General features: G+C 50.6%; 1 protein-coding gene across 1 annotated transcript; it reads right to left on the bottom strand.

Moving 5' to 3' along the window:
- Positions 1-473: 473 nt before the first annotated feature.
- Positions 474-13,409, bottom strand: LOC121341374 (EVI5-like protein; the record flags this gene model as incomplete). The annotated part of the gene is made up of 8 exons (XM_041414823.1): positions 13,308-13,409; positions 10,679-10,815; positions 7,650-7,839; positions 5,162-5,386; positions 3,033-3,107; positions 2,276-2,301; positions 1,876-1,975; positions 474-617 (listed from the first exon to the last, which is right to left on the bottom strand). Coding segments are annotated over exons 2-8 (885 nt in total), but the record flags the coding sequence as incomplete, so codon positions are not given.
- Between the last annotated feature and the right edge of the window lie 1,767 nt (positions 13,410-15,176).

Raw genomic sequence — 15,176 nt, 5'->3', positions numbered from 1 at the left:
TTTGGTCAAACACAAACCCATTTTTGAGGATTTGATCCACCTCAAACCTGTTCTTGGGGATTTTGAACCACCCCAAACCCATTTTTGAAGAATTTGGTCAAACCCAACCCATTTTTGAGTGATTTGGTCAAACCCAAACCCATTTTTGAAGGATTTGGTCAAACCCAACACATTTTTTGAGGAGTTTGATCCACCCCAAACCCATTTTTGAGGGATTTTTTCCCTTTTGAAGGATTTAGTCAAACCCAACCCATTTTTGAGGAGTTTGATCCATCCCAAACCCATCTTTCTTGGATTTGGTTCTACCACAAACTCGTCTTCGAGGGACTTGGCCAAACTCAAACCCATTTTTGAGGGATTTCCTCAAACCCAACCCATTTTTGAGGGATTTCCTCAAACCCAACCCATTTTTGAGGGATTTTTTTTCCCCCCAGCCCCAGATTTTGGGGTGGAAGAGGCCGATTTTGGGCTACCTCGTACATGAAGATGTCGAAGACGCGCGTGGCCACGGGCAGGGGGAAGGTGGTGAGGAAGAGCGTGAGGAACCAGGACGAGGCGTACATGGAGGTGAGGAAGCTCTGCGAGCGGAAGTGCACGTTCAGCTCCGGCAGCTGCTCCTGCGGGACAACGGGAATTGGGGAGAAAAACGGGAGTTTGGGGTCAGAGAAAAACGGGAATTCGGGGTTGGATTTGGGGAGAAAAACGGGAGTTTGGGGTTGGATTTGGGGAGAAAAATGGGAATTTTGGGTGGGATTTGGGGAGAAAAATGGGAGTTTGGGGTCAGATAAAAATGGGAACTCGGCATTGGGCTCAGGGAGAAAAACGGGAAGTTGGGATTCGAAAAAATGGGAACTCGGGGATGGATTTGGGAAGAAAAATGGGAATTTGGGGAGAAAAATGGGAATTTGGAGTTGGATTTGGGGAGAAAAATGGGAATTTTGGGTGGGATTTGGGGGGAAAAATGGGAACTTGGGGTCAGACAAAAATGGGAATTCAGGGACAAAACCAGGAATTTGGGGTTGGATTCAGGGACAAAAATGGGAATTTGGGTTCGGACAAAAATGGGATTTGGGGTGAGACAAAAACGGGAATTCAGGGTTGGATTTGGGACAAAAATGGGAATTTTGGGTTGGACAAAAACAGGAATTTGGGGTCGGATTCAGGGAGAAAAATGGGAATTTGGGTTTGGATTCAGGAAGAAAAATGGGAATTTGGAGTTGGATTCGGGGAGAAAAATAGGAATTTTGGGTGGGATTTGGGGGGAAAATGGGAATTTGGGGTCAGACAAAAATGGGAATTTGGAGTTGGATTCGGGGAGAAAAATAGGAATTTTGGGTGGGATTTGGGGGGAAAATGGGAATTTGGGGTCAGACAAAAATGGGAATTCAGGGTAGGATTCAGGGACAAAACTGGGAATTTGGGGTGAGACAAAAATGGGAATTTGGAGTTGGACAAAAACAGGAATTTGGAGTTGGACAAAAATGGGAATTCAGGGTAGGATTCAGGGACAAAACCAGGAATATGGGGATGGATTCAGGGACAAAAATGGGAATTTGTGTTTGGACGAAAATGGGATTTGGAGTGAGACAAAAAGGGGAATTCAGGGTTGAATTCGGGACAAAAATGGGAATTTGGAAATGGACAAAAATGGGAATTCGGGGTTGGTTCAGGGACAAAAATGGGAATTTGGGGTCAGACAAAAATGGGATTTTGGGGCTGGACAAAAATGGGAATTCGGGGTTGGATCCAGGGACAAAAATGGGAATTTGGGGTCGGACAGAAATGGGATTTTGGGGCTGGACAAAAATGGGAATTCGGGATCTGGACGAGGGACAAAAGCGGGAATTTGGGGACTGTCCCTGTCCCTGTCCCCACCTGCAGCAGGAACTCGAACTGGTAGATGCAGAGCCCCAGCTCGGCCATGCTGGGCTTGAAGAGCTCGCGCAGCCGGTACTCCTGCATGAGGCGCACGAAGGGAGTTCCCAGCAAAATCCTGGAATTCCCAGCAAAAAACCCTGTAATTCCCATGGAACTGATGGAATTTCTGTCAAAATCCCAGGAATTCCCATGGAATGCTTAACGCCTCCTCCTCTGGCAACTGGGGAGGGAAAACACCGGGGTTCCAAAAAAAAAAAGGGAATTCCCATCAGAATCCCTGGAATTCCCAGCAAAAACTCAGGAGTTCCCAGCAAAATCCTGGAATTCCCAGCAAAAAACCCTGTAATTCCCATGGAACTGATGGAATTTCTGTCAAAATCCCAGGAATTCCCATGGAATGCTGAACGCCTCCTCCTCTGGCATCTGTGGCAGGAAAAGCCCAGAATTCCTCCAAAAAAACCCCAGGAATTCCCATCAAAACTCCCATAATTCCCAAGGAACTGACAGAATTCCCACCGAACGCTGAACGTCTTCTCCTCTGGCATCTGTGGAGGGAAAAGCCCAGAATTCCCAAAAAAAAAACCAACCAGGAATTCCCACCAAAAACCCAGGAATTCCCATCAAAATCCTGGAATTCCCATCAGAGCCCTGAAATGTCCCAGAAACTTTTGGGAATTCTGAATTTCCCAGAATTCTGAGATTCCCCGGAATTCCCACAAGACCCCCTGGAATTCCCACAAAAACCACCAAAATTCCCACAAAAATCACCGGAATTCCCACAAAAACCAACAAAATTCCCACAAACCCCCTGGAATTCCCACAAAAACCAACAAAATTCCCACAAAACCCCCTGAAATTCCCAGAAAAGTTTGGGAATTCTGAGATTCCCACAAACCCCCAGAATTCCTACAAAACCCCCTGGAATTCCCACAAGCCACCTGGAATTCCCATCAAAGCCTTGAAATTCCCAGAAAAGTTTGGGAATTCTGAGATTCCCCGGAATTCCCACAAGGCCCCCTGGAATTCCCATCAAAGCCTTGAAATTCCCAGAAACTTTTGGGAATTCTGAATTTCCCAGAATTCTGAGATTCCATGAAAACCTCCAGAATTCCCACAAAACTCCCAGAATTCCCAAAAATCCCCCAAATTCCCACCTGCATCAGCAGCAGTCCCACGATGAAGGCGCTGCCCTGGCAGTACCCGACCTCCCGATCCACCAGCGAATAGGCCTGGAAAAACGGGAAAAATCCCCAAAAATTCCATGGATTTGGGGTCACAACCCCTGCTCTGGACATTCCTTGGAAGGGAAGCCCTGACCACGGACGGAAATTGGGATTTTTTGGGATCCCAGGATTGGGATGCGGCTGAAAAGTTGGGTTTAGATCCCAAAAAACGTCAAGGTTTGGGTTGGAAATCCCAATTGATGGGAAAAATGAGGGAATGTGGGGAACATCGGTGGTTGCAGGAGTTTGGGATGGAACCCAAACCCACAGGAATCAGTTTGGGGTGGGACCAAATCCATCCAAATTTGGGATGGGAGCGAATCCGTCAAAATTTGGAGAGGAACCAAATCCATCCAAATTTGGGATGGGAGCGAATCCGTCAAAATTTGGAGAGGAACCAAATCCATCCAAATTTGGGATGGGAGCGAATCCATCAAAATTTGAGGTGGAACCAAATCCATCAAAATTTGGGATGGGAGCGAATCCATCCAAATTTGGAGAGGAACCAAATCCATCCAAATTTGGAGAGGAACCAAATCCATCCAAATTTGGGATGGGAGCAAATCCATCCAAATTTGGAGAGGAACCAAATCCATCCAAATTTGGGATGGGAGCAAAACCGTCAAAATTTGGAGAGGAACCAAATCCATCCAAATTTGGGATGGGAGCAAATCCATCCAAATTTGGAGAGGAACCAAATCCATCCAAATTTGGGATGGGAGCAAATCCGTCAAAATTTGGAGAGGAACCAAATCCATCCAAATTTGAGGTGGAACCAAATCCATCCAAATTTGAGGTGGAACCAAATCCATCCAAATTTGGAGAGGAACCAAATCTATCCAAATTTGAGGTGGAACCAAACCCTTTAAAAAATGGGCTTGGGATGGAACCAAATCCCTCAGAATTTGGGCTGGAGACCAAATCCCCCAAAAATGAGTCTGGGATGGAACCAAAAGTGAGTTTGGGGTGGCCCCAACCTCTCCTGAGGCCTCCGCATTCCCATGCCAGCAGTGGAGGCCCCCAAATCGGTGTCACCTCCGTGACGTTGAAGAACGTTTCCTGTCCCACCTCAGATCCCTGTCCCAGGGCCACCCCCGGCAGTGTCCCCAGGCTGTCATCTTCATGACGTTGAAGAGCACCTCTGTCCCTGTCCCACCTCAGATCCCTGTCCCAGGGCCACCCCCGGCAGTGTCCCCAGGCTGTCATCTTCATGACGTTGAAGAGCACCTCTGTCCCTGTCCCACCTCAGATCCCTGTCCCAGGGCCACCCCCGGCAGTGTCCCCAGGCTGTCATCTTCATGACGTTGAAGAGCACCTCTGTCCCTGTCCCACCTCAGATCCCTGTCCCAGGGCCACCCCCGGCAGTGTCCCCAGGCTGTCATCTTCATGACGTTGAAGAGCACCTCTGTCCCTGTCCCACCTCAGATCCCTGTCCCAGGGCCACCCCCGGCAGTGTCCCCAGGCTGTCATCTTCATGACGTTGAAGAGCACCTCTGTCCCTGTCCCACCTCAGATCCCTGTCCCAGGGCCACCCCCGGCAGTGTCCCCAGGCTGTCATCTTCATGACGTTGAAGAGCACCTCTGTCCCTGTCCCACCTCAGATCCCTGTCCCAGGGCCACCCCCGGCAGTGTCCCCAGGCTGTCCCCTTCATGACGTTGAAGAGCACCTCCTGTCACACCCCAAATCCCTGTCCCAGTGCCACCCCAAACCCATGTCCCAAGTGTCCCCAGGCTGTCACCTCCATGACGTTGAAGAGCACCTCCTGTCCCTGTCCCTGTCCCAGTGCCACCCCCAGCTGTCCCCCCAAGGCCATGTCACCTTCATGATGTTGAAGAGCACCTCCTGGCCCTGTCCCTGTCCCAGTGCCACCCCCGGCAGTGTCCCCAGGTTGTCACCTCCATGATGCTGAAGAGCACCTCCTGGCCCTGTCCCTGTCCCAGTGCCACCCCAAATCCATGTCCCAGGTGTCCCCAGGCTGTCACCTCCATGACGTTGAAGAGCACCTCCTGGCCCTGTCCCTGTCCCAGTGCCACCCCCGGCAGTGTCCCCAGGCTGTCACCTTCATGACGTTGAAGAGCACCTCCTGGCCCAGGCTGTCCTGGCCCTTGAAGAAGTCGTGCTCGGGGTAGGTGCGGGCGATGTCGCGGCGGATCAGGCGCTCGCAGGGCGAGCTCATGCGCAGCAGCTCCGAGTACTGCGCCTTGAGCGGCAGCTCGGCCGCGCTGCACAGCAGCTGCCACACGATGGCCCGGAAGTGGTGCGGGATCCCCTTCCGGATCAGCTCCTGGGGGGACACAGACCCCAAATGTCACCCCAAAACCTAAATGAGACCCTCAATGTCACCCCAAAGTCATTGTCCCCAAACGTGCTGCTCCACATGATGGCCCGGAAGTGGTGCGGGATCCCCTTCTGGATCAGCTCCTGGGGGGACACAGACCCCAAATGTCACCCCAAGTGTGACCCCAAAGTCATTGTCCCCAGATCTGCTGCCCCAGGGCACAGCAGCTGCCACACGATGGCCCGGAAGTGGTGCGGGATCCCCTTCCGGATCAGCTCCTGGGGGGACACAGAGTGACCCCAAATGTCACCCCAAAACCTAAATGAGACCCTCAATGTCACCCCAAAGTCATTGACCCCAGGTCTGCTGCCCCACACGATGGCCCGGAAGTGGTGCGGGATCCCCTTCCGGATCAGCTCCTGGGGGGACAGAGAGACCCCAAATGTCACCCCAAAGTCATCCCATTGTCCCCAAAGTCATTGTCCCCAAATCTGCTGCTAATGTCACCCCAAAACCTAAATGAGACCCTCAATGTCACCCCAAAGTCATTGTCCCCAAATCTACTGCTCCACACGATGGCCTGGAAGTGGCGCGGGATCCCTTCCGGATCAGCTCCTGGGGACACTGGGGACACTGGGGACAGTGGGGTCAGTGGGGACACTGGGGACAGTGGGGTCAGGGTGACCCCAAACGTGGTCAGAAGGTGGGGAGGTCAAAGCAGGACCCAAGCTGTGTCCTCCTCCTGGACAAATCCATCCCAAAACTGAGCAAATTGGACAAATCCACCCCAAATGGAACAAACTGGAGAAATCCATCCCAAAACTGAGCAAATTGGACAAATCCATCCTAAAATGGAACAAATTGGAGAAATCCATCCCAAAATGGAACAAACTGGACAATTCCATCCTAAAATGGAACAAACTGGAGAAATCCATCCCAAAACTGAGCAAATTGGACAAATCCATCCTAAAATGGAACAAATTGGAGAAATCCATCCCAAAATGGAACAAACTGGACAATTCCATCCTAAAATGGAACAAACTGGAGAAATCCATCCCAAAACTGAACAAACTGGACAAATCCACCTCAAAACCCAACAAATTGGGAGAATTTCACCCCAAAACACAAGGAAATGGACAAACCCACCCCGAAACACAAGAAATTAGACAAACCTATCCCAAAACACAACAAACTGGATAAATCCATCCTAAAACAGAACAAATTGGAGAAATCCATCCCAAAAAATCCACCCTTGGGGACAAATCCATCCCAAAACCCAACAAACTGGATAAATCCATCCCAAAACTCTTCCAGTTGGACAAATCCTGCCCCACTGGACAAACCCATCTCGAAAAACGACGTTTTGGGACAACTCCCTTCAAAAATTCATCCAGTTCGACAAATCTATCCCAAAACACAACAAACTGGACAAAAATCTACCCCAAAACACAAGAAATTGGAGAAATCCATCTCAAAACCTGCCCCACTGGGCAAATCCACCCCAAAACACAACAAATCAGGACAATTTAACCCCAAAAGCCAACAAATTGGACAAACCCACCCCAAAACACAACAAATTGGAGAAATCCACCTCAAAACACAAGAAACTGGGACAATTTCACCCCAAAAGCCAACAAATTGGACAAACCCATCCCAAAACTCATCCCACTGGACAAACCCACCCAAAACCCCACAAACTGGACAAACCCATCCCAAAACCCAACAATTTGGACAAAATCCACCCCAAAACGCAAAAAAATTGAACAATTTCACCCCAAAACACTAAAAAATGGACAAACACACCCAAAAACCCAACAAATCGGGACAATTCCACCTCAAAACACCACAAATTGGACAAGCCCACCCCAAAACTCATCCCACTGGACAAACCCACCCAAAACCCAACAATTTGGACAAATCCACCCCAAAACGCAAAAAAATTGAACAATTTCACCCCAAAACACTAAAAAATGGACAAACACACCCAAAAACCCAACAAATTGGACAATTTCACCGCAAAACACAAGGAAATGGACAATTTCACCCCAAAACCCAACAAATGGGACAAAATCCACCCCAAAACTCCTCCCATTAGACAAACCCACCCCAAAACCCAACAAACTGGACAAATCCATCCCACCATCCAACAAACTGGACAAAAATTCACCCCAAAACCCCAAGAAATTGGGACAATTTCGCCCCGAAACACTAAAAAACGGACAAACGCACCCCAAAACCCAACAAATTGGACAATTGCACCCCAAAGCACCTTGAGCAGCTTCTCCTTCTTCTTCCTCCACTCGTCCCACTCGTTGACGATGCGGCCCCAGAGGATCCAGGTGTCCTCCTCCAGGTGGCTGAGGTTGGACGAGGCCGAGGAGCTGGACACCAGCGAGGAGCCGCTGTTGCGCCGCGAGCCGTTCACCGAGCGCATCGACTTGGAGTCGGCCTCCAGCAGCCTGGGGAGAGCAAGACCACCCAAAACTCACCCAAAACTCACCCAGAACTGACCCAAAACTCACCCAGAACTGACCCAAAAGGTGCTCAGAGGAGGTGGGAGTCACGAACTCAGAAGTGACCCAAAATGTGCCCAGAGAGAGTGGGATTGACCCAAACCTGACCTGGAGAGACTGACCCGAAAGTGACCCAAAAGGGACCCAGAACTGACCCAAAATGTGCCCAGGGCAGGTGCGAGTGACACAAAATTGACCCAAAATGTGCCCAGGGCAAGTGAGAGCGACCCAAAATTGACCCAAAATGTGCCCAGGGCAGGTGAGAGTGACCCAAAATTGACCCAAAATTTGCCCAGAAGGGGTGGAATTGACCCAAACCTGACCTGGGGAGACTGACCCAAAATTGACCCAAAAGTGACTCAGAACTGACCCGAAAGTGACCCAAAAGTGACCCAGAACTGACCCAAAATGTGCCCAGGGCAGGTGGCAGTGACACAAAACTGGCCCAAAGGAGGTGGGAATGACCCAGAACTGACCCAAAATTGACCCAAAATGTGCCCAGGGCAGGTGGGAGTGACCCAAAATGTGCCCAGAACTGACCCAGAACTGACCCAAAACAAACCCAAAAGGTGCCCAGAGGAGGTGGGAGTGACCTAAAACTCACCCAAAAGTGACCCAAAATGTGCCCAGGGCAGGTGGGAGTGACCCAAAGGGTGCCCAGAGAGGGTGGATTGGCCCAAACCTGACCTGGAGAGAGTGACCCAAAACTGACCCAAAAGTGACCCAAAACTGACCCAAAATGGACCAAAAATGTTCTCAGAGAGGATGGGATGGACCCAGATGTGCTCAGAGGAGGTGGGACTGACCCAGAACTGACCCAAAAATGTGCCCAGGGCAGGTGGCAGCGAGCCACAACTCCAACAACGCAGATATTTTCCCCAAAAATCCAGATATTTCCCCCCAAATGACCCCAAAAATGGAGATATTCTCCCAAACCCACAGGAAATGGATTTTAACTCCTATTTTTGCCCCAATTTTCCCCCAAAAATGGAGATATTCGCCCCAAAATGACTCCAAAAATTGAGATATTCACCCCAAAAATTGAGATATTCACCCCAAAAATTGAGATATTCACCCCAAAATGACTCCAAAAATTGAGATATTTTCCCCAAAATGACTCCAAAATGGAGATATTCACCCCAAAAACGGAGGTATTCCCCCACACCCACAGGAGATGGGTTTTCACCCCAATTTTTGCCCAACAAAGACTGGAACCCCCCAAATGTGCCCCTGCTCACCGGTTCTGCTCCTCGAGCTTGGCCAGCAGCTCCAATAACTCCAAAAATTGAAATATTCCTCCCAAAAAATGGAGACATTCCACCCAAAATGGCTTCAAAAATGGAAATATTCCCCCCAAAAAAGGAGACCTCCTCGAGCTTGGCCAGCAGCTGCAGGATCTCCAAAAATGGAGAAATTCCTCCCAAAATTACTCCAAAAATGGAGATATCCCCCCAAAAAATGGAAATATCCCCCCCAAAATGGAAATATTCCCTCCAAAAAAGGAGACATTCCTCCCAAAATGACTCCAAAAATGGAAATATTCCTCTGAAAACTACTCACAAAATGAAGATATTTGCCCCAAAATGACCCCAAAAATGGAGATATTCCTCCCAAAATGACTCAATGGAAATATTCCTCTGAAAACTACTCACAAAATGAAGATATTTCCCCCAAAATGACTCCAAAAATGGAGATATTCCTCCCAAAATGACTCCAAAAATTGAGATATTTTCCCCAAAATGACCCCAAAAATAGAGATATTCACCCCAAAAACTGAGATATTCACCCCAAAAATTGAGATATTCACCCCAAAATGACTCCAAAAATTGAGATATTTTCCCCAAAATGACTCCAAAATGGAGATATTCACCCCAAAAACGGAGGTATTCCCCCACACCCACAGGAGATGGGTTTTCACCCCAATTTTTGCCCAACAAAGACTGGAACCCCCCAAATGTGCCCCTGCTCACCGGTTCTGCTCCTCGAGCTTGGCCAGCAGCTGCAGGATCTCCAAAAATGGAGAAATTCCTCCCAAAATTACTCCAAAAATGGAGATATCCCCCCAAAAAATGGAAATATCCCCCCCAAAAATGGAAATATCCCCCCCAAAAATGGAAATATCCCCCCCAAAGATGGAAATATTCCCCCCAAAAATGGAAATATTCTCCCCAAAAAGGAGATATTCCTCCCAAAATGACTCCAAAAATGGAAATATTCCTCTGAAAACTACTCACAAAATGAAGATATTTCCCCCAAAATGACTCCAAAAATGGAGATATTCCTCCCAAAATGACTCCAAAAATTGAGAGATTTTCCCCAAAAATTGAGATATTTTCCCCAAAAATTGAGATATTCACCCCAAAATTACTCTAAAAATTGAGATACTCACCCCAAAAATTGAGATATTCCTCCCAAAATTACTCCAAAAATGGAGATATTCCCTCCAAAAATGGAGATCTTTTCCCCAAAAATGGAGATATTCCCCCCAAAAAAGGAGACATTCCTCCCAACATGACTCCAAAAATTGAGATATTCCCCCCAAAAAAGGAGATATTCCTCCCAAAATGACCCCAAAAATCGAGATATTCACCCCAAAGACTGAGATATTCACCCCAAAAATGGAGATATTCCTCTGAAAATGACCCCAAAATTCGAGATATTTTCCCCAAAAATGGAGATATTCCCCCCAAAAACGGAGGTATTCCCCCACACCCACAGGAGATGGGTTTTCACCCCAATTTTTCCCCAACAAAGACTGGAACCCCCCAGATGTGCCCCTGCTCACCGGTTCTGCTCCTCGAGCTTGGCCAGCAGCTGCAGCTCGTCGGGGCTCAGGGTCTCGGGCTCGGCCCCCGGGGACCCCCCCGGGACCCCCGGGGACGGCTCGGGGCTGCCCAGGGGAGAGGCCATGGCCGGGCTCACCTGGGGGGACACACCTCACTGAGAAACCCGGCACTGCGGCCCCAAACACCCACACTCATAGCATCCAAAATTCCCATTGCAGCCCCAAAATCCTCTGCTTCAGCCTCAAAACCCCACAGTGCTGCCCAAAATCCGGCACTGCAGCCCCAAAAATCCACACTCAGCAGCAAAAATTCACATTTTGGCATCAAAAACTCACATTTTGGCACCAAAAATTCACATTTTAGCATCAAAAATTCACAATTTGGCATCAAAAATCCACATTCAGCATCCAAAATTCACAATTTGGCATCAAAAATCCACATTCAGCATCCAAAATTCACAATTTGGCATCAAAAACTCACATTTTGGCACCAAAGATTCACATTTTAGCATCCAAAATTCCCATTGCAGCCTAAAAATTCCTCTGCTTCAGCCTCAAAACCCCACAGTGCTGCCCAAAATCCGGCACTGCAGCCCCAAAAATTCACATTCAGCATCCAAAATTCACAATTTGGCATCAAAAACTCACATTTTGGCACCAAAGATTCACATTTTAGCATCCAAAATTCCCATTGCAGCCTAAAAATATTCACATTGCAGCCCCAAAATCCGGCACTGCGGCCCCAAAAACCCACACTCAGCACAAAAATTCACAATTTGGCATCCAAAATTCACAATTTGGTGTCAAAAATTCCCATTGCAGCCCAAAATCCTCTGGTTCAGAGCAAAAATTCACAATTTGGCATCAAAAATTCACATTCAGCATCCAAAATTCACATTGCAGCACCAAAAATTCACATTTTCACATTTTGGCATCAAAAATTCACAATTTGATATCAAAAATTCACATTTTAGCACCAAAAAATCACATTGCAGCCCCAAAATCCTCTGGTTCAGCCCAAAAATTCACAATTTGGCACCAAAAATTCACATTGCAGCCCCAAAATCCTGCATTTTGGCACCCAAATCCAACATTTAATGCCAGATTTAAGCCCAAAATCCTGAATTTTGGCCCAAAAATTCACATTGCAGCCCAAAATCCTCTGGTTCAGCCCCAAAATTCACATTTTGGCTCCAAAAATTCACATTTTGGCACTAAAAATTCACATTTTGGCATCAAAAATTCACATTTTGGCCCCAAAATCCCACATTTTGACCCAAAATTTGACCTTTTTGACCCAAAATTTGACTTTTTGGGCCTAAAATTTCACATTTCACCCCCCAAATTTCACATTTTTCACAAAAAACCTCCCCAAAAAACCCCAAAAACACAAAAAATGAGAGTTTGACCCCCAAAAAACCCAAAAGGGGGAAGTTTGACCCAAAAAAACCCCCCAAAAATCCCAAAAAACCCAAAAGGAGGAGTTTGACTTTGACCCAAAAAAACCCCAAAAATCCCCCCAAAAAACCCCAAAAGGAGGAGTTTGACCCCCAAAAAAACCCCACAAATGGGGGTGACCCAAACCCCCAAAAATGGGGGTGACCCTAAATCCCCTCACAAAGGGGGGGGTCAAAATAATCCCCTAAATTTGGGGTGATCCCGAAATCCTCATGAAGGGGGGTGACCCCAAACCCCAAAAATTGGGGTGACCCCAAACACCCCCAAAAATTGGGGTGACCCCAAACACCCCCAAAAATTGGGGTGATCCCAAACACCCCCAAAATGGGGGGAACACAAAGCCCCCAAAATGGGGGTGACCCTAAATCCCCTAAAATGGGGGGGATCCCAACCCCCCCCCAAAAATTGGGGTGACCCCAAACCCCCTCACAAAGGGTGACCCTAAATCCCCTCACAAAGGGGGGGGTCAAAATAATCCCCTAAATTTGGGGTGATCCCGAAATCCTCATGAAGGGGGGTGACCCCAAACCCCAAAAATTGGGGTGACCCCAAACACCCCCAAAAATTGGGGTGACCCCAAACACCCCCAAAAATTGGGGTGATCCCAAACACCCCCAAAATGGGGGGAACACAAAGCCCCCCAAAATGGGGGTGACCCTAAATCCCCTAAAATGGGGGTGATCCCAACCCCCCCCCAAAAATTGGGGTGACCCCAAACCCCCTCACAAAGGGGGGGTGACCCCAAACCCCCCAAAAATGGGACGACCCCAAGACCCCGAAAATGGGGGTGATCCCAAACCCCCCCCCAAAAATGGGGGGGACCCCAAACCCCCTCACAATGGGGGGTCACCCCAAACCCCTCAAAATGGGGGTGACCCCAAACCCCCCTCAGGAAGGGTCACCCCAAACCCCCTCAGGAGGGGTCACCCCAAACCCCCTCAGGAGGGGTCACCCCAAACCCCCTCACAAAGGGGGGTCACCCCAAACCCCCTCAGGGCTGTCACCCCCTCACACAAAAAAGGCGGGAACCCCCCCACCCCATTGAGGGGGGCGCCTCCGTTTTCCCCCTGAGGGGGGCGATGCCCCGCCCCCCCCATCGCCCTCATCCCTGAGGGGGGAGCCCTCCATTGTTCAATGACAGCTCCCTCACGGCGCCTCCCGCCCCTCGCACCTGCGGTCCGTGGCCATGGCGACCCCCGGCCGCCCTCCCGGGGGGGCTCCGCGCCGTTCTCCCCTCACCGGGAGCCCCGCGCCCGCCGCCATCGCGGAGCCGCCGCCGCCGCCCCGGCCGGCACTGACTGACAGCGGGCAAGAGCCGCGTCCAATCAGAGCTCGAGTTCCGCGTCTGGGACCGCCCACTCGCAGCGTCTTCGCCAATCAGGCGAGGGAACTGCAATGACAAGTCCCGCCTGCCGCTCCTCTAACCAATGGAATTGCGCATTCGAGTCGATAGACAGGGCGTTTATCCAATGAGCGCCAAGGAGGGGCTCGGCGCCCACACCCCCGTGAGAAGCTGTGGGAAGAGGTGTGGAAGCGACGAATGGAAGGCTCAGGTGGGGAGCGGTGGGAAGAGGTGTGGGAACCGACGCTCAGGTGCGGATGATTGATGGGTAAAACAGCCAATCAACTGCCGCGTCTCGCTTGGAGTGGCACCTGGCTGACAGGGGAAGACAACAAGCCCCGCCGCTCCACCTGAAGGCTTGGATGTGATTGACAGGAGTCTCAACCAATTGTACCGCAGAAACTGCTGAGACAGCCAATGGAAGCGCGGGTAAGAGGCGGAGTCCCGCCCTCCAGCTCTCGGAGCTGCTCCCGCCCTCCTAGGGAGAATAACGACTTCTATTGGCCAATGACGATGATGGACAGGCATCTATTCCAATGGGGCGTCGAGGAGCCGTGTGGCGTGGGAGAACGGCGCCATTGGGGACCCCAGGCATGGGGGAGAGCGGTGAGGGGTCAGCCGGGATGGAGTGAGGATCGCTCCTTCCCTCAAGGATCTGGGAATGCCCAGGGATGAGGTGAGGGGATCCCTCCTTCCCTCAAGGATCTGGGAATGCCCAGGGATGAGGTGAGAGGATCCCTCCTTCCCTCAGGGATCTGGGGTTCGGGGATCCCTCATTCCCTCAGGGATCTGGGGTGAGGGGATCCCCCATTCCCTCAGGGATCTGAGGTTCGGGGATCCCTCCTTCCCTCAGGGATCTGGGAATGCCCAGGGATGGGCTGAGGGGATCCCTGAGGGAATCAGGGATCTGGGAATGCCCAGGGATGGGGTAAGGGGATCCCTGAGGGAATCAGGGATCTGAGGTGAGGGGATCCCCCATTCCCTCAGGGATCTGGGGTGAAGGCATCTCTCATTCCCTCAGGGATCTGATCTGGGAATGCCAGGGATGGGCTGAGGGGATCCCTGAGGGAATCAGGGATCTGGGAATGCCCAGGGATGGGGTAAGGGGATCCCTGAGGGAATCAGGGATCTGAGGGGAGGGGAGCCCCCATTCCCTCAGGGATCCCCTCAGCCCATCCCTGGCATTCCCAGATCAGATCCCTGAGGGAATGGGGGCTCCCCTCCCCTCAGATCCCTGATTCCCTCAGGGATCCCCTCAGCCCATCCCTGGCATTCCCAGATCAGATCCCTGAGGGAATGGGGGCTCCCCTCCCCTCAGATCCCTGATTCCCTCAGGGATCCCCTCAGCCCATCCCTGGCATTCCCAGATCAGATCCCTGAGGGAATGGGGGCTCCCCTCCCCTCAGATCCCTGATTCCCTCAGGGATCCCCTCAGCCCATCCCTGGCATTCCCAGATCAGATCCCTGAGGGAATGGGGGCTCCCCTCCCCTCAGATCCCTGATTCCCTCAGGGATCCCCTCAGCCCATCCCTGGCATTCCCAGATCAGATCCCTGAGGGAATGGGGGCTCCCCTCCCCTCAGATCCCTGATTCCCTCAGGGATCCCCTCAGCCCATCCCTGGCATTCCCAGATCAGATCCCTGAGGGAATCAGGGATCTGAGGGGAGGGGATCCCCCATTCCCTCAGGGATCTGGATC

The sequence above is a fragment of the Onychostruthus taczanowskii genome, unplaced genomic scaffold (assembly GCF_017590055.1).
Source record: "Onychostruthus taczanowskii isolate IOZ18803 unplaced genomic scaffold, ASM1759005v1 scaffold479, whole genome shotgun sequence".
Taxonomy (NCBI): Eukaryota; Metazoa; Chordata; class Aves; order Passeriformes; family Passeridae; genus Onychostruthus; species Onychostruthus taczanowskii.
Note: the sequence above shows the minus strand (reverse complement) of the source record. Positions and strands in the feature narration are given on the sequence as shown.